Source organism: Filicampus tigris, chromosome 19 (genome assembly GCF_054856515.1).
Source record: "Filicampus tigris isolate MCC_2025a chromosome 19, RoL_Ftig_1.0, whole genome shotgun sequence".
NCBI lineage: Eukaryota > Metazoa > Chordata > Actinopteri > Syngnathiformes > Syngnathidae > Filicampus > Filicampus tigris.
Window position 1 is genome coordinate 63,054 of NC_141235.1, and position 22,739 is coordinate 85,792.

General features: G+C 55.9%; 3 protein-coding genes across 4 annotated transcripts in view; 1 reads left to right on the forward strand and 2 right to left on the reverse strand.

Annotated features, from left to right (window-relative positions):
- Positions 1–21,550, reverse strand: LOC147128650 (PH and SEC7 domain-containing protein 1-like). The gene is made up of 17 exons (XM_086015605.1): positions 19,409–21,550; positions 16,978–18,646; positions 16,604–16,709; positions 14,851–15,415; positions 13,408–13,689; positions 13,057–13,176; positions 12,882–12,962; positions 12,547–12,692; positions 10,485–10,543; positions 9,688–9,777; positions 6,723–6,766; positions 4,438–4,667; positions 3,844–3,914; positions 3,617–3,774; positions 2,507–2,651; positions 2,186–2,329; positions 1–1,644 (listed from the first exon to the last, which is right to left on the reverse strand). Exons 2-17 carry the CDS (start codon positions 18,550–18,552, stop codon positions 1,444–1,446), a joined length of 4,017 nt encoding a protein of 1,338 aa, XP_085871731.1. The 5' UTR covers positions 18,553–18,646; positions 19,409–21,550; the 3' UTR covers positions 1–1,443.
- LOC147128651 (microtubule-associated protein tau-like) overlaps positions 21,025–22,739 on the forward strand; it is a 9,038-nt gene continuing 7,323 nt past the window's right edge. The window contains exon 1 of one of the 2 annotated variants that reach the window (XM_086015617.1): positions 21,025–21,123. The gene's annotated coding sequence lies outside the window, so the exon portion shown is untranslated. The remainder of the gene's footprint in view (positions 21,124–22,739) is intronic. The other variant, XM_086015619.1, reaches the window with a different exon arrangement.
- The window catches only part of LOC147128652 (uncharacterized), a 13,164-nt gene continuing 11,994 nt past the window's right edge, over positions 21,570–22,739 (reverse strand). The window contains exon 4 of the mRNA XM_086015621.1: positions 21,570–21,954. Coding sequence (XP_085871747.1) covers positions 21,942–21,954 — 13 coding nt within the window. The 3' untranslated portion in view covers positions 21,570–21,941. The remainder of the gene's footprint in view (positions 21,955–22,739) is intronic.

Consider the following 22,739-nt stretch of genomic DNA (forward strand, 5'->3'; position numbering starts at 1 on the left):
TACATTTCTCTTCCCAATGAAGAACAAAGAAAAATTTTTATTCAACCAGATGAAAGTGTTCACAAAGGAGCAGAAAGAGAAGACGTGCAGCGGCAGCGGACCTGAACCGGTCTGACAGTCCAAATCAAGTAGTATAAACATGCTTTATTTACAATCATCACGTTGCTGATGGAGGGAGAAAACATTGCCAGGGCGACCACCACTGTGCACCAAGTGCACGCCTCTTTCACGCGCACGCCTGCGTCCACCACCCGGTGGATGTGAGCAACTTTGGTTACCATGGTAACCAGCCTCTGACTCCGGCTCAAGTCAGTCGCCAACGTGGGGGCGGGCCTTCACCTGTCCTTTGAGCTCCATCTAGGACGATAAGCAACCCCCCCCCATGTATGTGCACATGCACAGTGCAATGCACACACACACACACATCTACACACGTGCCTATGGAATCGAAAGATGCGCGCATATGCACACACAAAACACATGGGCATACACACACACACACACACACACACACACACACACACACACACACACACACACACACACACACACACACACACCAAAATAAATGTGATTGAGTGTAGACGAAGAAGAGTTGAAGTGCTGAAGCCCTGATTAGATATGCGAGGGGGCGGGCTCTATGAGCTGTCCTGCCGCCAAGCAATAAACAGCCAGTCCGGCAGATGACGCCGCTCTGACCTTCCGGGCCGCGTTCGACGTTCAAGGGCGGCGTCGGCCTTTGACGATGCACGTCCTGCACTTAAATGCGGCGCGCGGGAGAAGGCGAAAGAACATTCCCGATTCGTCTGGCGAGTGAGTGCACGGCGCCTGGCTCCCGCTGGTGGCCCCCAAGGACACGGGAACACAAGGCGGCGAGATGACGAAAAGAACCAAAGAGCAAGAAAGAGATGAGCGCAAGAAAGGAAGAAGCTGAGACAAAAAGAAGAGAAGAGAGGAGGAAATGAGAAGCGTCCGCGCAGGAAGTGACGACAACACACGAGGGAGGAAAAGTTGGGGAACAGCAAGTCAAGGGGAAAAAGGTCCGTAAAAAGAAAAGAGGAGTGAAGAAAGGAAGGGAGAAGGTTGGAAAGGGAAAGAAAGAAAAGGGAATGAAAGGCAAAGAAATAAAAGGAAGGAAAGAAAGGCGAAAAGAAAGGACAAGGAGGAAAGAAGGGAGGCAAAGAAAGAAAAGGGGAAGGAGAGGCAAGGCAAGTCAAAGGCGTTCCTTCCAGTTCTGACTGGGTGCCATTTTGGACCACGTTGTGGGCGCCATTGTCCCCGCCCGTCCACGCGGGTAGTCGGCCGGCCTGAGGAGGCGAAGGCCTCCCCCGCCCCCGCCGGCTCCAGAGCAAAGAAAAAGGCCCGGCGGCGGCGGCGACGGCGGCGGCGGCGGCCGATCGCCCGCCCGCCATTCCGCCCGCCCGCCCGCCCGCCCGCCCGCCCTCACTTCTTGACGGCTTGCCTGTAGCTGCGCCGCTGGACGTCCGCTCGGGTCCCGCCGGCCTGGCTGCCGTCGCGCAGGGCGGGGCTGGACTGCGCCCTCAGCAGAGCGCCCTCATCCTCCCCCAGCTCGGCCTCCGGCTCGGCCTCGCCGCCCTCCGTCTTGGCCCGCAGCAGGGCCACGTACGTCTCGTAGCGCGTTTTCTACGGAAGTCGGAGCGGAACGCGCACCAATCAATGATGGCTCAGCAAGCGGCTCGTTCCAAACAATGTGGACGTGTTGAGCGCACGATGGCGGCGCGTTGGCTTTTTCCCAATCGTCGCTTCATAAACAGCGATAGGTTGCAAACATCTTTCGAGCGTATGGGACCCGGTTTTTACACATTTGAACGTGCTGCATTAAACAATGCGGCCTCGCTTGAGGCCTTTTCATGACATTTTGAGCCAAGTGAATCGCAGTAGTTGTACTCGCACTCCTTCTTGAAAACGTTTGTAGGGTAACACTTGTTCAAGTGTCCCATACACTTGAAGGCAAAATCCATTTTCATCCCGTTAGTCCCTCAAGCGATACAATCGTGGGAAGAAGAACGGATCGTCCCGAAACAGGACTAGTGACGGCGGTCGAACGCGCGCTCCTTTGCAACGCGCACACGTTCGGCAGCTTTCGCTCGGGACGCATTGAGTCGGGAGGCGAGCGCGAGGCCACTTGGCCAAATCCTACGAGTGCGCCAAGACACGGACCGACCTCAAAGTGCAGATGCTGGTCCCTCTGCTGGTACTGGTCCAGCTGTCTGCCTTTGAGTTTGCGTTGGGGCGGGCAAGAACGCAGCTCGGCCAGCTCCGACGTCACGGCCCGCAAACGGGCCTCGTGCGAACGCGCCTGCTCCTCCTGCAAGCACACACGGCATCAAGGCGCGAGCGACGTGCCCTTCCGATGCACCTTGAGGGCTTTGGGCTCAGGCAAGGACCGACCAGCGTCCGGAGCATTTGAGTCATGCGCTAGCACGCCGCCTTAGCCAAGCGCTTGGCGCGCGGCGCACGTGCGTGTGGTGTGTTGCGGGCCCACCTGGGAGAGTTTGGACATGTTGCCCGGCAACAGCGGCCTGCTGAACTTCTTCTGGGAGCCGACGGCGGGCGGGAAGGGCGGAGCCGAGAAGGTGGCCGCCACCGCGTTGATGCTGGTGATCCACGAATGCATCTGCTCGGCATTTCTGTCGCGGTCCGTGGGCAAAGGTCAACGTGGGCCGCGTGGGCACGCGCGCCCTCTACAGGGAGGTGGCCAGTTTGGCAGGTCCCCAACGCATCTTCAAGTGATTGGGATTGAGGCGACAACGAGCGAATGAGCGCCAACGCGGGCGCTCTCCGAGTAACTGACGATGGCCTTTTTTTACGTTGGGCAAAATCCATGCGCTGCAAAATCAATGTTGGAATCGATGAACATTTATGAGCGCATAAACAAAGGTCGCGGCAGCTCGCGGCGAGGTCGACATCCGACCCGCGCTCGCGACACGTTCCCAGAGGACCGCCAAACGGCCCGCTCGCTGTCGGCACGGGGGCCCGGCACGGGGGCCCGGCTCGGCGGCGGCGGCGACGAGAACGGGAGGAGACGCGACGTGCGGCGGTCGCCATGGAGACGCAGGAAGGCTCACGCGAGCGGCCAATCCCAAAAGTCCCTCAAGAGCGAGGCGGCGTGGGGAGGCGGGGCTTAATTATCTGGGCCAAACACCAGACGCAACTGGAGCAAGGCCTCTGCGTGCGCGCGCGCGCGCCAGTGAGCGCCGGCATGTCATGCTTGACGCTCAGGTGGCGTCAGTGTCGTTGGATCATATTGGCAGATGGCGGGTGCGGCGTGAGACACACACACACGCAGACACGCGCACGCGCACACGTAATCAGTTACTCTCACAGCTACGCCGTCACAGTCACTCACTCACTCATGCACACACACTCTGCGGCGGTCTCCCGAGCCAAAGACCTAAAGGCCCAAAGGCCGCGGGTTGGATCCCCGGGCCGATGTGTGGAAGTATCCTCGAGCAAGACACAGACCCGCCCCCCCCCCCCGGTTGCCGAACGAGGTCGAGGCGGAATACCGCAATCCAAGTGACAGCCCGCTTGCCAGCCCATGACCGCACGCGCGGCCACGAATGATAGCGCACCCATGCGTGTGCACACTTACGGCGCCTGGAAGAGGAAGAGCCTCCAGTCGGCGGTGCGCAGGTAGAAGACGTTTGCGCGTTTGCTGTAGTCGGCCGCTCGGATGGCGAGCGAGTGATGGACGGAGACGGCGTTCTTCAGGTCATCGTCCGTCAGCGGCTTGTCGGCGCGGTACTCGCCCTGAGCGCGTCAGCAACGTAGCCTTAGCGTTAGCATTAGCACGCAAACGAGACATGAGGCGCCACTCACTTTCTGCAGGTAGAGGATCAGCCCCTTCAAGATGGCGTAGAAGGTCTTCCAGCCTCGCTTGCCTCTCGGTGCTGGAGCGCGACAAACAAGCGTGAGAGCGGGCGCGACAAACAAGCGCCAGAGCGGGCGCCAGAGCGGGCGCCAGAGCGGGCGCAACAAACAAGCGCCAGAGCGGGCGCCAGAGCGGGCGCGACAAACAAGCGCCAGAGCGGGCGCCAGAGCGGGTGCCAGAGCGGGCGCCAGAGCGGGCGCCAGAGCGGGCGCCAGAGCGGGCGCAACAAACAAGCGCCAGAGCGGGCGCCAGAGCGGGCGCTCTCAATCATCTTTTGGCCTACAAAATAGATTCACGTTTGCCACACTTGGTTATGCTGCAGCCTCGTTTCCAAATGAATCGGCTTCTTTTGAGGCCCCCTTTAAATTGAACATTCTGGGGGAATCTTTCTCAATCATTTTGGAAGAATAAAAAAGTGAGTGCATCCAAAAGGTTTTCAAAGCGCTTCACTTTTTTCCACATTTCGAAAAGTGAAAAAGAAAGCAAGTCCAAGTGAAGCAGTGTGAATACTTTGCGGACGTCCTCCACGGCTTCTCACGTACTTCTCTTTCCGTCCGAGTCGGCGTGCACTTTGCGCACCAGGAAGCCGTTCTTGTACAGCGCCGTCCCGCAAGCCGCACTCTCGTCCGCCGACAAGGTCCCGTCGTCGCCGCCGCCGCCGCCGCCGTCGCCGCCGCCGTCGCCGCCGCCGCCGTCGCCTTTGACCGATCTGGACGAATCGCACAGGCTGTCCCCGAGCTCCGAGAAGGACTTCCTCAGTTCCTCCTCGTCGCTGCGGAGGCATCAAAAACGTGAGCGCGACACAAAGATGGTCGTCGCGCGCACCAACCGCACTGCATCTTCAGCTCCTCCCTTGCCGGCGGGCGCGGCACGGCTGGCAAAAGTACTCGCGCGCCACCTACAAGTACCGTTACTCGGGGAGAAAAAAAAAAAGAGACCAGCCTATTTGGACAAAGCCGCCGGTAGAAAGTGCACCTGTCAGTTTTCACATGTAGGCAGTCCAAGTCCAAAAGGTTTTGAAAAAAGTGGGCGCGGACGCCAGGAAGAAGGCGCGGCCGACGCCGTGGTTTGGCGTCGCACGGGCAACGCTCGTTAGCTCGGCAGGCGGCGCCGTCCGCCCCCGAACGGAGGACGGACGACAACTCCCGATAAGCGCTCGGGCCGTTCAATCGGCATGCGGCCTGTTGCTTGGCAACTGCCGCACCGCCTGAGCGGCTTCTTACACAGCCCGAGCGGAGGGGGGGAGGGGGGGCAACGCGCTTCCACGGCGACGCCTCGACATCCGCGCTGTGCAAATTCCACACGCGCACGCGCGCACACAGAGTGAGGGCTGACACGCCCCCTCAGGCGGTCGAGCGACGTCATCAAACGACGTCGTCATGGAGATGAAGTGTTTTGCTCCCGCGGCTATTCTGGGAGAGGAAGTGGGAGGATGCGGGTGAAGCGAGAGAGTGGTCGCCGTGGTGCCGTCGCCATGGCAACAAAGCCCAGCCAGCCGCCGGCCTAATCGCCATCCCCGAGCTCCCGCTCGACCGCCGGCCCTGGTCGACGTTAGCGATCGCTGGCCGGTTTCCTCGCTCCGTTCGGCTCGGCATACCGGAGCGCACCGGGATCGAGCCCCCGAAGTCCGCTCAAGGTCCCTGGCCGTGATTGGGGGAGCGGGGAAGGTGCGAATGATTGCCAAGGCAGTAACTAGGAGAGGACTTTCCCCTCGTTGACTCAAGCGATGAAACGATCGAGCGAAGGGAGGACTTTCCCACGGGCGCCCGCGGAGCTCCAAGCGTTCATGGGATCCTCCGAAAAGGCCTTTTGAAACGGCGGACCGGGCGGTTGACTGGCGGGGCTCCATATTTGGAGACGGCGCTCGTGCACCAAAAGTGGCCCGTCTTGACTTTGGCGCCGGCGCAAGCAGAGCGCTTTGGCCCATTTGGGAATGTGGCCCATTTGGGAATTTGGCCCATTTGGGAATGTGGCCCACTTGGGAATGTGGCCCACTTGGGAATTTGGCCCATTTGGGAATTTGGCCCATTTGGGAATTTGGCCAAAGCGGACGGCGCTCGGGCCTTTTCTCGGACACGGTGACACGCGGACGCGAAGGATGGGATTGCAAGGGGGTCTCCAAGTGTCCTGTTGACACCCACCGCGGCGCAAACCGGCCAATTTGAATCTGCGAAACTACCGGGAGAGAAGGGAAACTCCGCCCGTGCGCACCCTTCGCCCGCACTTTGGCTGGCCGCGAATAAAGAGCCCTCCGTCTGAAACCATGAATTGAATACTCCCCCAAATCACTCCAACAGGGGTTTTCATATGGCAAACTACATAGTCGGCTCGAGGTCCGAAACAATCGATTGAGTACTCCTGAACGACGGCGTGGGCATTTTGGGATGGCGGAGGAGAGGGCTGGAAAAAATGTGGTCTCGCGATGCATGGTGATACTTTTTATGCCGATACCAAGTATCGATACTTCACCAACCGAAGCCATGCCTGGTTCCGTTCTGTCCTTTGATGTCCTTAAAGTGAAGCTTTGCGCATCGACCTCTATTTATTGCGCGCCTGTGTGTCAGGAACGGTTACTGGAACAGTTTACGCCCTTTTCAAGCGTGACACTTGAATAAATGTCACCCAATGGCACCTCAGTTCAAACTTTGGAAACACATGGCTCCATTTCTTTTCCTACATCTATGTTTATAATAGTCCAGTATCGCGATACGTATCGGATCGCGACCCACGCATGGGATCGGGACAAAAGTGCAGCGCGCCGGCCCTAGTGGACGATATGATCGGCGCGTGAGCGTGTGTGCGCGTGCCCGGTATGTGGCGGACTTACAGGGTCCACTGCAGCTTCTGCGTCTTGATGGAGTTGTAGAGCGCCTGCAGAAACACAAGCAAAGCTGTTACTCGGCACGGCAGTCGCCAACGGACGCTTAGCTAGCAGCCGGCGATCAATCGACGAGCCGTCGTTGGTCAGCAGCGAGTGTCGCGGATCTTATTTGAGACGAGCGGACGGGGCGACGTGTTCCGTTCCTTGGAAAGCCAGCGAGCGGGCTCCCGTTCTCGGAAGCCCGACGACAATCGAAGCGACGGGACGGGCGCAAAGGTTTTCGTACGCGAGCGGCTCAGACCGACCCCTCGTCCGCTTCGGTTCGGGTTCGGTTTCGACCCGGTTAGCGAGCAGCTAGCGATCGGTTTGTGAGCGATTACCGCGCAGGCTTGCTGGCGATGACGTCACGAGAGCCGTGGCGTGAGTCATTGCAGCAGCTTGCCGCTAGTTATCGGCAACCAGCCACCAGTTAGCAACAAAGCGGCTTCGGCTTCGGCTTCGGCTTCGGCTCGCGACCTGTTAGCGACCAGCGAGAACTCGATAACGTGGCGAGACCGGCGCTCGAGCGGCCGGACCGCCGCAAACTTGGCAGAGGCGCGGAGGAGACCGCGCGTTGGTCGCCATGGCGACACGCTTCGGCGTACCTTCCTCCTCTTGCGGGCCTGCGGGTGGTTCTGGCCGTCCTGAGCTTTTCCCAACAGGTCGGGAAAGACGAGCGGCTTGAGGGATCGCGAGCGCGGCGTCCTGGGATAGCGGAAGGGGTCCATCATGCGGAAATCGCGGCCGTAGCGCACCGTGCACAGCGAGCGCGAGCGCAGACGTCCCGCCGAGTGCAGGCTGTTCACGCCGATCATGGTCAGCAAACAAGTCGGCGGCAGATGGCCACAGGGGAGCGGGCGGGACGGCCCACCGGGGGGGGTTCCGGGTCGTCGATCACTGGCCGGGGGCGTGCGCACCTGGCGCGTCCGCGTCCATGGCCGCTGCACAACTTCTGCGAGGGGGTGTGTGCGCGCGCGCGCGCAAGGATTCGGGCAGGCTGAGGCGGTGGGGGGGGGGGGGGGGGGCGTCAACGCTCAGACTCGGCGTCGGGATTCCAAAGAGCGTCACTTTCGTCGCAAGCCGACGCGGAGGAGAGCAAAAAGAAAAAGAAGCTTCCTGTCGCTGGCGGCGCGGCCCTTTCTCCGTTTTGCCCTTTTTTTCCCAGCAGGCATTTCTCTCGCGGTTTTTCCCTGCCTTTTGTGTTGCCACGGCGACCGCAAGGCGAGGCGCTGCCGAATGTCACCAGCCGAATGTCTTCCTCGCTCGCTCTCTCGTTTGTTCTCTCTCGCTTCATCTCTGCGCTCGTACCGCCCCCGTAGCAAGCTCCACCCCCTCCCTCCCGTTCCATTTGGTCTTCGCACATCCAGGCGGTGACGAGCGGCTCGTGTGGGCGAAAAGGTGCAAATGTTCGCCATCAACTTACCATCCACTTCCTGTCGGACTGTGACGGTGTGTGTGTGCGTGCGTGCGTGCGCGTGTGTGTGTGTGTGACAGAGAGCAAAGTGTGCGTCAGAGAGTGCGCGTAAGAGAAAGCGTTTGAGAACGGCAGTGAGTGTTCGTGTGTGTGTGAGAGAGCGAAGGTGAATGCGAGAGATCCAAAGCGCGGGTGTGAGAAAGAGAAACGCGAACGCGTGTTGGTAGTCGCGGCCTCTAGGGGGCATCGCCGGCACCGAGACGCTTTTGAACTTTTGTGCCGTTTGTGGACGCTCCCAAAGAGGACGCTGAAGCTGGCCGCGCACGGGGGGGGGGGGGGGCTGCCGCGGATCGGGCCACAGTGCGCCTTTAGCCACAGCGAGCCGCTTCTCCTCAAGTGGCAGGTCAACCGGCTCTGGAGGAGACGCACCGGCGGCTAAAGACAAACTGGGGCAGGGTTTGGACTTTCTGGACCTGGATTTGACACCTCGGAATTTAGAGCGCATACATAACCTTTCAGAACACTGGGGCCAACTGCATTGGACCAAATGACCTTGAGCCAGTGCCATCAGTGCCGTGCGGTATAAAAAAAAAAGTGCCCACAAATCAAACAGACGGACGCTAACGCGAAGGAGACGCTAATGCTCCGGAAAGACGAGTGACGCCAGGGAGACGCTAGTGCCGCCAGGGAGACGCTAGTGCCGCCAGGGAGACGCTAGTGCCAACAAGGCTGGCTCACCGGAGGCCGTCAAACCACCTCCTTGGAAACAGGAAGCCCACCAGGGCCGGCGCCCACCGCCTCGTCTCGTCTCCACGGCGATTGGGCAGAAAGACCGAGGGGGCGGGGGGCAGGCGGACTTGATGGCATCCCTGTGTTACCGTGGCAACCACTCAAGGGACACTAACGGCGCTCGGGGACTTCACAGGAAGGAAGCCGTGCGCATTTGGGATGTTTACGCGCACGCACAAGCAAAACAAAGATCACGAGGACAGCGGGCTAACGGGGGGGGCAAGGAGGGGAGGGGGCCGAGGAGCGGGCGCTGGTGAAGGAGCCGCTCGAGAAAAAACAAAGACAAACGGAAAACGGAAAGAAGAAAATGAGAAAAAAAAAGGGAAAATGACCAAAAAAAGAGGAACACAATCATGGAAAAAGAAAAGAGGACCAATGAAAGGGAGTATGGCATGAAAAAGGAAAAAAAAGGGCAAGATGCGGGAAGCAAAAAGAAAAGGACAAAAAGAAAAGAGGAATAGAACATGAAAAAGGGGGAAAGAAGAGTTCAAAAAGGAAGAGGAAGAAACGTAAGGAAAAAGAGAAGAGGACAAAGGAAAAGTTGTTGAGAGGGGAGAATGAAAAGCAGAGAAGTTGACGACGATCCGCCCACAAAAGGGACTGGACGGACGCAGGCACGCAGGCACGCAGGCACGCGCGCACGCGTCGTAGATCAAGACGTGTCAAGGAGGCCTGGCCCCAAAGCAAGTCTGACGTTTCCCGCCCGTCCCGTTTGCTTTTTCCACTTACCGGGAGCAGATGTTTGGGGAAGGCGCGTCCATCACTGAGTCCGTCCAAGTTGCGGACAAATTGCGCACAGGACATGGTGGCGCCAACATCCTGACAAACGACACGCACATTTCAGCCACAGGTCTGCGCATTTGGACACACACGCGCTCTTTACATTGGGAGCATTTTCGGAGCGTTTGCTTCCCAACGCTCAAGAGGCAAATGTTTGTCATTTGGTTTCCCGCGAGCGTGCCGCCCGCAACAAATGGACGGTGCGGCGGCCGCGTTGTGACGTCGCAGCTCAACGCGGCGGCGCTCCGCTCTCCGGGAAGAGATGGCGCAAAGGGGGCGGAGAAGGCCCCAGACAACAGCGTCCTTGTTCCCGCGTCACAGAGCGTCTCTTTGCCCGCATTTGGGTTTGTCGTGTTTGTTTGCCTTGCCGCTTGGTGCGTGTCAAGAAATGCCTTCAAAAGTTGCCGACTGCCTTGACGCCGCCGCCGCCGCTTGGTGTTTGCCACGGCTGCCGTTTGGCATTCCAAGTCGGCATGTGAAGCTCGGCAAAGGTTTGAGCGGACCAAGTTCACAGGGTCAAGGCCAAGGTCATTCTCTCAAAAGGTCTCGAGCGAGAGAGACAAAAGTGGAGCAAACCAACGCTTGAAAAGTGTCTTGATGAGCGCATGGGACTTTCAAGCGTTTGGGAGGGGGAAGGAGGTCTTTTCTTGAATGACATTTGTGAATATGGCCTCTTATTGTAGATTTTCGCCAATCAATGCCCGAGTGTGCAATGTGGCCCGAAACACACGCGCGCACAGACTCACCGGGCCGTGCAGATCCGCGTCGAGCGACATGAGCGCACGCGCCAGCGTGTGAACGGCATCTGAAGAGAAAAACAACATTTCGTTGCCGTGAACAGCATCAGAAGAAAAACATTTCATCGCTGACATGTTCATACGAAAGAAAAAGGCTACATACACACACAGACACACATATATATATATATACATACAAATACATATATATATATACATATATATACATACAAATACATATATATATACATACAAATACATATATATATACATACAAATACATATATATATACATACAAATACATATATATATATATATATATATATATATATATATATATAAATAACAGCATTATTTTTATCCAATGCTGTTCCTTACATTTCACTGCAGCACTGTCACTTACTTAGAGTATTTTTTCCTCTGTACTATGTACAGGCCGAAATGAGTGTTCCTCATATTTTTTATGTAGATGTAGGTTGGTGTGTATACACATGTGTATATACACATGTTACTGCGTATATCTACATAGGTTTGATTCTAAATGTTTGCCGTCAATGTTATACATTAATGGCCACATTATGCCGCCGCCCCTGTGTGACCTATATCTTTGCTACTGTAACAATGAAAATTTCCCCACTGTGGGATCAATAAAGGCATTCTTATCTTATCTTATATATATATATATATATATATATATATATATATATATATATATACACACACACACATATATACATATACACTCATGTATCCATACACACATAAACAATACATATACATATAAACACATATACATATATACATACATATATATATATATATATATATATATATATATATATATATATATATATATATATATATATATTAGGGATGTAACGGTACGCAAAATCACATTTCAGTTTCTTGGAAACTTCTGTTCGGTATATTTTCGGTACAAAAAAACCCCAGATTTTTTTTTTTTTTTAAATACGTAAGCGGTGCATTTTTGTGAAAAAATACATCAAAGCGAACCATTCGGGTGATATTCTAAGAAATGACACCAGAATAAAAAATACACCGTGTAGATACTTTTTGTGATGAAAAAAATACATACAATCACAGTTACAATTATTGCCAACTATATTCAAACTCTTGTTCTTGAAAATAAAATACAGTAAGTTCCAAAAGTCTTTCTGAAACGATATACCTTTCGAGCTCTGGCTCGTTTGCGATTGCCATAATAATGCCATTCATCCGTGCGTTTAGGATTTATCAAAGGCTTCTGCCGTACAGGCTCCTCTTTTGCGAGCGAGCGCCAGTCGATAGCGTCCGTGCGTGAGCTGGTGCTAATAATAAATACCCATCGGAAACGGTACGCCAGCCGACCGCACCGAACGTGACGTACCCAAACGTATTAACGCACCCACGGATACCGTTACGCACCTAAATATACACACTCACGCACGCACAAGGTGTTCACAAGGTCACACGCACATACTACATACATACCCAGGTTTTTTGAGAGGTTCTTTGTGGACCAGATTTTTTGCACATCGCAAGCATGCGGAGTCCAGGCAGTATGTCGAGCAGCACGCAGACGTGAGCGCACGCGTTCGCTTTGGTGTTGACAGACATGTGGAGATGCGCACGTATGTAATGAAACCCGTAGCCGCGCCTACACGGACCGCATTGTCATGCCACTGAACCTGCTGACCCACAAGTGACATGCCCCCATAAATAACGTTTGCATGCGTCAGATTAGATCAGATCGTCACCTTCCTCAAATAACGCTCTTCCCCCCCCCCCCCGGTTTCTTGGAAAGCAGCAAAAAAACCGAACCAAAATAGTGATGAGATTCTATTTCTTCCTAGTTGTATTTGCGGGAGAACGGAATCAAGTGTTGAAGTGAGGATGTCGCCAATTTTAGCAGAGGCGGCTGACATCCTGAGGAGGAAGAAAAACAACTCATCTTTGTCCAAATATGACTTGGGGCCTTACTTGGGAGTTAGCTTTGGTTTTACCAACACCATGACGTTGGCCTTTGGATAGCGGCTTGGACGCATGCATGGCGGCGTTGCCCGCGCTCACCTTCCGAGGGAAAACCGCTCGGGTTGCACTGCAAATAACGGCGGGAAAAGTGCCACAGTTGCCGCTCTCCTTCATGACTGGCCTCCGACACCGCCGCCCGCTGCTGCTGCTGCTGCTGCTGCTGCTGCTGCTGCTTCAGGAACACCCTGAGCATTGAACACGAGCATTGCAGCTGACCACTTGAGGTCATCGTTGAGCAGTGTTCTCTTCGAAGAACAACACCCCCACACACACACACAGGCACTCTCATGTACGGACGCACGCGCGCGCACACGCACACACACGCACCCCCCCCCCCACACACACCCCTGGGAGCCTGCGTCTCACACACACACCTGAGAGCCTGGTCCAGACGGAGATGTGAGAAGTCAAACAGTCGGAGGTACTCGTCTGCCAGCGGGCGGCCGAAGTCGTTGCTGCCACACAAAAACAAGACAGCAAAAAGAAGACAAAGAGCCAAAAAAGGGGAGGAGCCCTGAGCAGCATGCAGCGAGCGGCACGGGGACTCACTTCCCGCTCAGCTGGCACGCCGCATCCGCCTGGCAGACGCCGTCCGAGCGGCGGAGGCATCGCGCCAAGCGCTGGGCGTCTCGCCGCCACTCCGCGGGCCCCCGCCGGACCGCCTCCTCCCTGCCGACCACAGCCATACATTCCTTTTGACAAGTTGCTTCTCTCTCCCGCGCCGCTTTAGTCCGTTTGCCCAAAAGGGACTTCTTTCGTCGCTCTTCGATGCCAGCGGCGCACGACAACGAGCGCGTCGATTCACTGCTCCTCCACGAGATGGCGGACATGTCAACCTTCAACCAATCAAGTCAACCCCGTTCCCATTCGAGGCATCTTACTGCTAGCGGACGAGCTGACCTTGGCGCGGACGGCGGCGGGCGCGAGCGGCCCCGCCTGCCGGGGGGCGTGTCCTCCGAGCCGCCGCTCAGCCTCTCGCTGGACGGCGCCCGCGTGGCGTCCGAGTCGCCGGCGGGGTCCCGGCCGTCCGGGCTGTGGCAGGACGTCCCCTTGGCGCGCGCCGACTCGACGATGCTCTCAAAATGGCGGCTGAAGGCGTCCTCGGCGCCGCGGCCGGGGCCCCGCAGCCGGACGGGCGACTTGAGGGCCGGCTGACGGGCGTCCAAGAAACACTCCGACGCTCTGCGCGCAAAACAGCCGGCGGCATCATTCATCCTATTATTGGTGTTCACCGTCGGCGGCTGTATTTTTGCTGTTGTTGCTGCATCAATGCAAGTGAAAGGAAGACTCCCAAAAGGGGGTCGGGGCGGTCGGGCGGTGGCCTACGATGACCAACTTCAGCAATAGAGCACTCCCAATAAGTTGGCCAGGACATTGGGGAGAAATTTCAGTATGGGCCAAAAATGCATTTTGCTAAATGCCTGCCTATTTGCGCTTGGGCGTTCATAAGACCACATTGGTTTATTTGGGGGTTTTTTTTTCCAACCTATCCTGCAGGATCCTGAATGGAAAACTTTCTTTGGAGCTGGAGCCCAAGCACTAAAAGTGTGACTTTGTCGCCATCTTGAGGTCAGAACTGATGTAAAGAGACTTGAGTCATGAGTTGAGTAGCTTCATTTAGACAAAAGTAGTCATTTGCCACCATCTTGCGCAATGACAATTTGATGTATATATTTGTAGATCGTATTTTCCGGACTATCAGCCAAGGTTTTGAGCCATGCGCTTTATAGTCCGGTGCGGTTATTCTGTGGATTTTTTTTCCACCGCTCGGGGCGCTCTAACCAGAATGACAGTACAATGCAATACATTTGCCATTAACAGGATGCGACTGCAGGTGGAGGAGATCAACAGACGAGGGCGCTGTGCGCGAGCTTATTGCATTAGCTGGTACGCGGCAGTCCGGCTGACAACCTGGAGTGGCAGCGGGCGGTGAAATGAAGATAAGTACGCCTTATTTTCTCGTGGTTCTGTTCCGTTTTGATCAGCAAAGTTGCTGTATCTATATCTATATTTATAGATATGTCTATTTATATCTATATATCTCTATATATACATACACATACATATAGTATACTGTGGAAAACAATGACCAACGTTTTTGCCGATTTTCTGAGTGACGTTCAAGAATCGACCCAGCAAGTTGTCCTCATCCATTTAGTCAGTTTGTGCCTTTTCTTCCCATCAATTTGAAATCATGTCACATTAGTTACTTGGTGTATTCCTACTTCCTCCCGAATGGAACGGAATCGAACGGCAAGCAAAAGGACGGAAATGGAACGCGACGGTGAGCTTCTTAACAACAGCCTGCTGGCCCAAACGTTTGTGGTGTGCCACATACTGTACCTCTTCAAGCATGGGAAGCGTTGTTCCTGTTCCTGCGCTGCGTCCTGCTGCTTCCTGTCGTCTCCTTGCATCCTCACACTGGCCCAGCTCACCACCTCTTGCTCTTGCTCTTGCTCTTGCTCTTGCTCTTGCTCTTGCGCTGCCGGCTCGCTTTGCCCACTCCCGTCTTCCTCAGCCCTTCCCTTACAGGCGCCTAAGCCCGAGCCGTAAGGCCTGTGGCCTGAGCTCTGAGGACTCCCCCCGCGGACGCTCCTGTTGCTCCCAAACGCAGAGTCTTCGTCGTCCCGCCCGCCCGTCGGCAGCTCGTCCATGTCCGTCTCCCGGTAGCAGCGCAGCGGCACGGCGTCCAGGTCCGTCTCCGAGTACTTGAGGGTCCGGCGGATGACGCCCGTTTCGGGGGACCGCCCGAGGTGGGCGTCGGCGGCGGGGGGCGGGGTCACCAATTCCACCTCCACGTGTCGAACGTGCTGACTGGCGGCCAGCAGCGGCGGAGAGGAGGGGGGCGTGGGGGTGGGCCACTCGCTGGAGTTTTCACTCGGGGGTGCTGTGGAAGCTTCCACAAAGTCTACATGATGAAGAAGGAGAAGAAGAAGAAGGAGAAGAATTGGACCAGATGCTTACGTGTTGGGAAGCTAGCATATAGTCATCGACCGTAGACTGGTTTGCCCCCACATCTTGGCACATTGCCATTTTTGGGGGCCCCCCATCTTTAGCGGCTGCTGGGCTTTTCTCCAGGGTGGCGGCGGGACGATAGAAATCGACAGAGAGCGATCTGCGTCGGTCGGGTGTGACGGCCCCGAGTCGGGGGCTCCGGAAAGTAGCGCCCCACCTCGGCCCCATCGACTGTATTTCAGAGGAGCCAACTTTGAATGAGATTGACGACCAATCCCCATTTTTGCACCCCGGAGCGGATGTTACGTCGCCAAACGGACAACAGAGATGAGTGAAACGGCTCATCGTTATCGACAGTAACTTATGTGAACTAGAGGTGATAAAAGGCTAATTCAAAAATGGAATCCCGCCCCCCCAAAATAGATATAAATATATTCTCAAATGTTGCCTTACTATCAATCCTTTGACTTTTTTTTGGTCGTCTTGAAGCAAAGTATTATATGGGGACAACCATGCGTGGCGGGGCGGGGGGGAGGGGTGCCCTTCGCTGAAAAAAAATGATTCTCAATTTGATTTTGTTACGTGGTTGCACAAAATAAAATCCTCTGTATGCAGATACATTTTAAAAGTGCGTCTGCTTGAAAAGAAAAAATCGATCTGCATTCGGATGATTTTATTTCGCGCAGCTTAACAGCGAAATAAAATGGAGTAAATGACGCACGGCGTTTTGGGGTCTTTTTCCCCCCCCCGGTGTCGCGCTCTCTATCGGCCAGTCGCCACGGGAAGCCATCCTAGTGGCTGTTACAAGTACAGAGGAAATGTATGAGTAATTGAAGGCATAAATGTTTTTGGGGTCTACTTTTTAGTGAACTACAAATACAGTCCAGTGTAGAACAATCCCTCGGCAGTAATCGGCAGGAGTCGGGAATGCCGACCGATTCCGAACGGTCGCCGCAATCGGAACGATTCGCTCATTGCAGCCTCACAAAGCACGACCTAGGTAGTAGATCCCTTTGTGGACTTTCTTGGGAGCTACCTTGGTCCACGCCGTAAAACTCTCTAGCTAGTGAGTGGGGAATGAGCCAACGATTGGCCAAACATCCAATGTCTGCAACAGAACGACAAAGGAGTTCTCCTTTACTTGCGGCTCCGCTGCTAGCGCCCTCTTCGGGTCCAAAGAGAAACTCCCACTTAGCCCGAGCGATCTTCTGACAGTGTAGCGACAGGACGGGCGCCGCGCCGTCCGTCTGAAAAAGTCCAGGCAAGAACGAAAAACCATCTCAGGTTGGTCTAAACTTTGGTTTAGTCAGGCGGCAGTAAGCCCTTGTAACCAAGGGCTTGGAAAAGTGTGAGAGAGCATCTGAATTTTCACAAGTCCCCCCCCCCCCCCCCCATTAAAAGTCAACTTTCACTTTTGTACATTTCTTGGCTCGTGCCCGTTTACTACCTCTCGTGGCAGTTTCCCACTTTTTTCTCACAATTCTCACAACGCTGCCGCCTCTGTCCAGGTCCCACCTGTATTCCGGAGGTGGAGGCTCCGCTCTGGTCGGCCGGGTGGCCGGACCGAAGGGACTCGGGTGACAGGCGCTCCCGGTCCCCTAGACTGCCTGTCGCCCCGCTGGAGCTCGGTGAGGATCCTCCCACGGCCTCCAAAGGGTAGTCGCAGTCCGCGTCCGGGGAGTCCGGGATCACGGGGCCCAGTAGGAGGCGCTCTCTCCTTCTCTGCTCAGCCAGCTTCCGCCGCCGCGTTGTCGGGTTGAGAGATCCACCCTGGACAGAGCCGGCACGAGCGCGGTCGCTGTCCGGGACCGGGAAAAGGCTGCGACTGCGCCTCTTATCGAGCGGCTCCCGGGTGGTCTGACCGACAGCGGCTTCGGAGGTCCGCTCCGAGCGGTCTCCCCTTCCTCGGCGCCCCGAGCCCCCGCGGTTCCCGCCGGTGTACTGGGGCGTCTGGCGTCGATGCAGGGCGGGGCCGTCAGGCGGTCGGAGGTCGGCCGGGGACATCCCGGGGTCCCTGATGGGGGAGCCGAGCTGGGTGGGAGGGTGCGAGGGGCGGTGGACGCGGGCGGGAAGGGAGGACGTTTGAGCCGGCGGCGCCGAGCTCAGGGGCCGGCCGGACCGGCGGGGGGGTCGCCCTGAGGCGGGAGCCCGGTCGGCGGCCGCCGCGTGCACCGGGATGTTCATTTTGAGGCTCGGATGTGGACAAGCGGCTCCCGATTGTTTCAGATGAATCCGGCGGGCGGCCGAAAGTTTAGAAACGTCACTCAACTGGTTTAAGGCTCCCGTGACGTCATCTCTCAAGTCGGCGGGTCTCTGGGAGCGGCAAAGGAGGCTTTGGGACTGCGAGGAGTGCCGGTCAGACCCCGGACTCCGAGGCCACCCCCGCGGCCCGCGCATCTTGGGATCCCTGCTGCGGTGCGGGACAGGAGAGCCGGACCAAGACTGACAACGGGTCGGGCGGCAGCTCGAGGACCGCGCCGGGCGCTCCGGCGCGTGCGCCACGTCGATCCTCAATAACGGGGATCCAAAGTCCTCCGAAGCCCTCCGGGTTGCGGCCCTGCCGACGGGGTCCGGAGAGGCTGGCCAACCTGTAGGCCGGAATGTCCATTTGGGACTGCCGTAGCAAAAGGGCTCGCATCCTCTTTTGTGAAGCTGCTTGGCTCTTTCCCGACTGTTCCCCGGACTACTTCTAGTCTTCACGTTGGACTTGTGCACGTAACTGAAGGAGACCACGGACCGCTTGCCGTCAATCCCCTCTTTCCTGCTGGAGCAGGCCTTGGTCCAGGTCTCGGGGTCACCCGGTAGACTCCGGCGCTCGGGTACCCCGGGAGAGCTGATGGCTCGATGGAGCTGAGACCTCGCACAATCTGGAGAAGGAGAATGGTGGAGTAGCTTCGGACCGGGGGACTGACACCTGGGGGGGGTCCGGCCGCCGAGTTGGGACAGGAGGTCCCGGGCGTTGCCCTTAAGTCCCGAGCGGTCCGGAGGAGCGCCGTGTCCGTGTTCTCCAAACGTCTTCCCGCCTACACTAGGATCGGAAGCGGACCTGACTTCCACATACAGGTGGAGGACTTTCCCGGATTGGGACATGGCCTCCTCCCCTTTCGTCCTTGTGGGTGCTTCTGGAGACGGTGAGTGCGGGGCCGGGGATCCGTTCAACTAAGCACCCCTAGTCGCTCGGCGCCTGCAAAAGCGGGAGGAGCGAGTTAAGGATTTGGTGCGCATGGATGAAGGTGAAATTGCAGGCGCGAATGTGTCAAGGGCCGTGGTACGTTCACGTGCGGAGGAGTGTGGTATCGGCGTGGAATGCGCGCGAGTGGCGTTTGTGCGTACGTGTACCGCGTGCCTTCGGTATGTCGTGTGTGCTTTTGCGGCGTGTACGGTCATCGCATGGACTGTGCGCGTGTGTGAATCGCGGTCTCCTGCGCGCCGCGCATGAGTGCGTCAAGTCGGATTTGTGTGCGAGTGTGTGCGCGCGAGGGGTTGTTTGCCTTTTTGGTGTGCGTTGCTTCTGTCATGCCTGCTGCAAGTTGGTGTTGGATAAGCGCATGTGAGCGTGTGTTTTGTTGCGACCGCGTCGAACGCTTCGCGTGTTGATTTTGAGGCACGTTGCCTCAGGGAATGTACCCAATGCGTGCGGATGTCAATTGCGCGTGTAGTCGCGTCGTGTGTTGTGCAAGTGCTCGCGTCTGGGTGACGTCACAATGCCCGAGCGTGTAGAGGTCATGCAAAGAGTTGAAGACGAACATGTCGGCAACTTTAGTCGCGCAGGCACAAAAAAAGTTGTGTGAATGCCACACGGGAAGCTGCTGCGTCAATTACACGTTGGGGGGCATTTGGGGGGCAAGGGCTGAAGGAGCCGCATCCTGGCGAGCGCATGCTGAGACGCCGCGCACGACGGCGAACGAAGAGGACGAGGAGGAAGGGAGAAGGAAGAGTTACTCACAGGACGCTGGCTGGCTGGCTGGCTGGCTGGCTGGCTCGCCGGCTCGCTGGCTGGCACGCACGCAGCCATGTTGACGAGTATCACGACGCTGGCTGACAGCGTCTCCCGGTGCGCGCGACCGCACCGCCGCAGTTGGTGCGTCCTCTTCGCCGGTTGTGCGCGTGCGCGTGCGCGTGCACTTGACGTCAGGTGGGAGAAGAGAGCGCGGCGCCCGCAGCCCCGCCGGCCGGCGCCACTGAGCGTGCGCAGCGCCGTCGCAGCGCCGACACCTGCGCGGCCGTCCCCTGACAGGACGGTCACCGGCACGCCGGACGTGCGTGTTGACAATCACATGACGCGCTGCTGCAGTGCACGTGACGCTCGGATGGAGAGCACGTGGCACAGGTTCACTTTTGCCCAGCAGGTGGCGGCACACGCGCACACACGCAATTATTGTTCAGCCCCCGCCCCTCCAAATGATGTGAAATGTGGACATTTATTTTTTTCGTATTTTTTCATCTGCAATGCATGAATTCATGGCCGTTTACATTGATTTACTCGTTTATTCATCGTAAATAAGCTTTACAAATAGGTCAAATAAACTATTTCACAACTACATCGAGCGTTTATAATAATTCATTGTAGTCAATAATTAATTCATTTACCAATCCTACATAGTCCAATTGAAAACAGGAGTCAAACAAATTCTTAATTGTATTGTATTGTATTGTATGTATCAACTAAAATGTCAAGTCTGACAGCAGTTTAGCCAGTCACTTTTTCACGGTTGTGGGAGTAGTACGAATGGTCTTCATTTGGTGCTATTTTACTGTACTGCCTCCTGCTGGCACAGCAGAAGGATTGCAGCATTCAATCATGCTCCACACGCTGTTTTATGCTTTACATTCGGTCATTTATGCAATTACAACGTTTTTTCAAGTACAATACAATACAATACAACTTTATTTTTATAGTGCATTTCATAAAGTGCAACATTACACAGAGCTCTTTCCCTTATTAAAGAGGAAATCAACCCAAACATACTGTATTTTTTTTATCATGAATATGTTCCCAGCAGGCCCACTCGTTGAAACACGGCATCCTGATAAACATTGCGTTTGCGGAATTAGAGTTAACCCACCCGTTCTTAGCCATTTCCGGGGACGGCCATTTAGTCATTTCTGTCGACTGAAAATGACATCACAACGGCTCAGGTAATGACCAATCGCGGCTCAGCTTCAAAAACAGGTCTTTAAGAAAAACAAGATGACAAATATAATGAAGAAGCGAAAGGAGAAGAAGAACGAGACAAAGAACTCCAAGACGGCAACGTGAATGTGTCTTCTCCAATGCGGCCCCATCCCCCCCACCCCTTTCTGACCGTCATGTTGACTGACTGAGTGTGAGGGCGGAAACAGCGCAGCAAAGGATCGGGAGGCGGGGGGGGGGGGGGGTCTACACATTCACTCATTTATGGAGCAATATTTTTTATAAATACAAATGAAAAGAATGAGGTCCTAAATAAAACAACGATGAATAAATGAACTAAAATCATTTTTTTTGAAAAACAAAAAACGGTTTGCATGGCCAATAAAAAGCCAGCCTGCGCGTGCACAGTGTGCGTTTCAACACAGGCGCGCCCCCCAGCGGCGTGAGCGTGCACAGCGAGGAGGAGCCGTGCTTGCGTGCGCGCCGTCCAGCCGAGAGAAGAACGAAGCTTCTCCGAGTGCACGCAGGTAAGAACCAACGCCACCGAGGTCCACGATTCCACAGCAAAAACCCGACCGGACCGCATTCGCTGTACCCGCCTGGCATGCACGCGCGGACGGCACAGACCCGCACGGCGCGCGCGGGCGCGGACGCGCGCCCGTCTTCGTCCGAGGCCATGCACGCATCAATCCACAATATGCGTGTTCTATTGCTCGACGCGGTTTTTGTTGTTTTTTGGGTGTAAATTTGCGATTGCTCGCTCGTACGCGCGGGTCAGCGGGCGTCGTTCGGCGCGTGCACGCGGCATCCTTCGAGCAGGTTCTCCCGCCGAGCGTCTTTGTGTCGCGCGTGTCCGCTGCGAGAGCGCGCGCGCCGCTTTATTCTCGAACATGAAAGCAACGATGGCCGACACAGTCGAGAACATTCTAGCAGTCTGCCTTCAGCAGAATTGCCCCCCCCCCCATCCCACCCACACACACACACACACACACCGCACAATACTGCTGACATCGCCTTCCCTCGTGTGGCCGATGCAGCTCGCTCAAGGTGCACGTCCTCGTCGGCTCTTTGTCCTGCAGGGCTAGTGGCGGCCAGCCGCGTTTTTTCCAGACATGCGAGGAGAACGTTTGGCACCTCGAGATGCGATTGCCGCCAGGAGAACGTTTGGCACCTCGAGATGCGATTGCCGCCACGACCGAGGTTTAGAGAAACGAGCAGTCGCTGGGCAGATTTTTCCAAAGGACTCACTTGAGATACGAGCGCCGCGTGGTGCCAGTGGCACCAAACGCGCAAACGCGCTTGATGCGACTCCGCACCAGACTCAAACGCGGGACTTCCAGGCTCCCTACAAACAGCACCTGAAACATAAAAGGCACGTTTGCGTCGCTCAAAGTGTCTGTGGACCTCCAAAACCGAAGATTACGCCGACGAAGGCGCCCGACAAACTCTTCTTCTTGGTGCTTTGTGTCTGCACGACGGCACTATACTGCCCCCTAGTGGCAAGCGCGATAAAATGAGTTGCAGCGTTCAATCATCATGCGCAAACGGTTCCTTTTTGGATTTGTGGGTTGTTGTTTTTTAACCTCCACTTGGGAGTCTGTTTTTAGAAAGGGCAATATTATCCAGTGCTCTTTTTCTTATTAAGACGCACAAACATGCGTTTTGGTTTTGCGAGGCTGGGAACACGAACGCACATTTGCGCTTTACTAGCACAACTGGGTGTAGAATGAAAATTTCCCGACTGTGGGATCAATAAAGGCATTCTTATCTTATGTTAACTCGAGGAGCAGAACAAGTGCGCCCGTCGCGCCTCACCGAGGAGCGCAAAGTTGTCAGCGACTGGTCAGGACAAAGAGTCGACCTCACGCCGGCCATCCGGCAGATGGAACAAAGCACGCGTTGAGGATATTCGCCACGTGACGCGCGGCGGATGACGTCGGCTCTCCGACTGACAACACGCACGCACGCAGAGTTCCACTGAGGCGATAACTTCATGGCGAGTTTAGCGCCGTTAGCAGAGCATAAGCTAGCATGAGGTGCTCAGGTGTGAAACTAGCACGAGCGTGAGCACGTCGGGAGGCGCCGGCTTGGCGTGTGCAAACGGGAAGGAAATTCACAACTGGCAGCAAACGGTGCGTGCGTG

Coding starts and splice junctions, on each gene's coding strand:
- LOC147128650 (XM_086015605.1), bottom strand. CDS start 18,552: ATGTCCCAATCCGGGAAAGTCCTCCACCTGTATGTGGAAGTCAGGTCC. Junction 6,767..9,687: donor TCCCCAAACATCTGCTCCCG/GTAAGTGGAAAA, acceptor GTGTTTCTGCAG/GCGCTCTACAACTCCATCAA. Junction 2,330..2,506: donor ACATGTCCAAACTCTCCCAG/GTGGGCCCGCAA, acceptor GTGTGCTTGCAG/GAGGAGCAGGCGCGTTCGCA.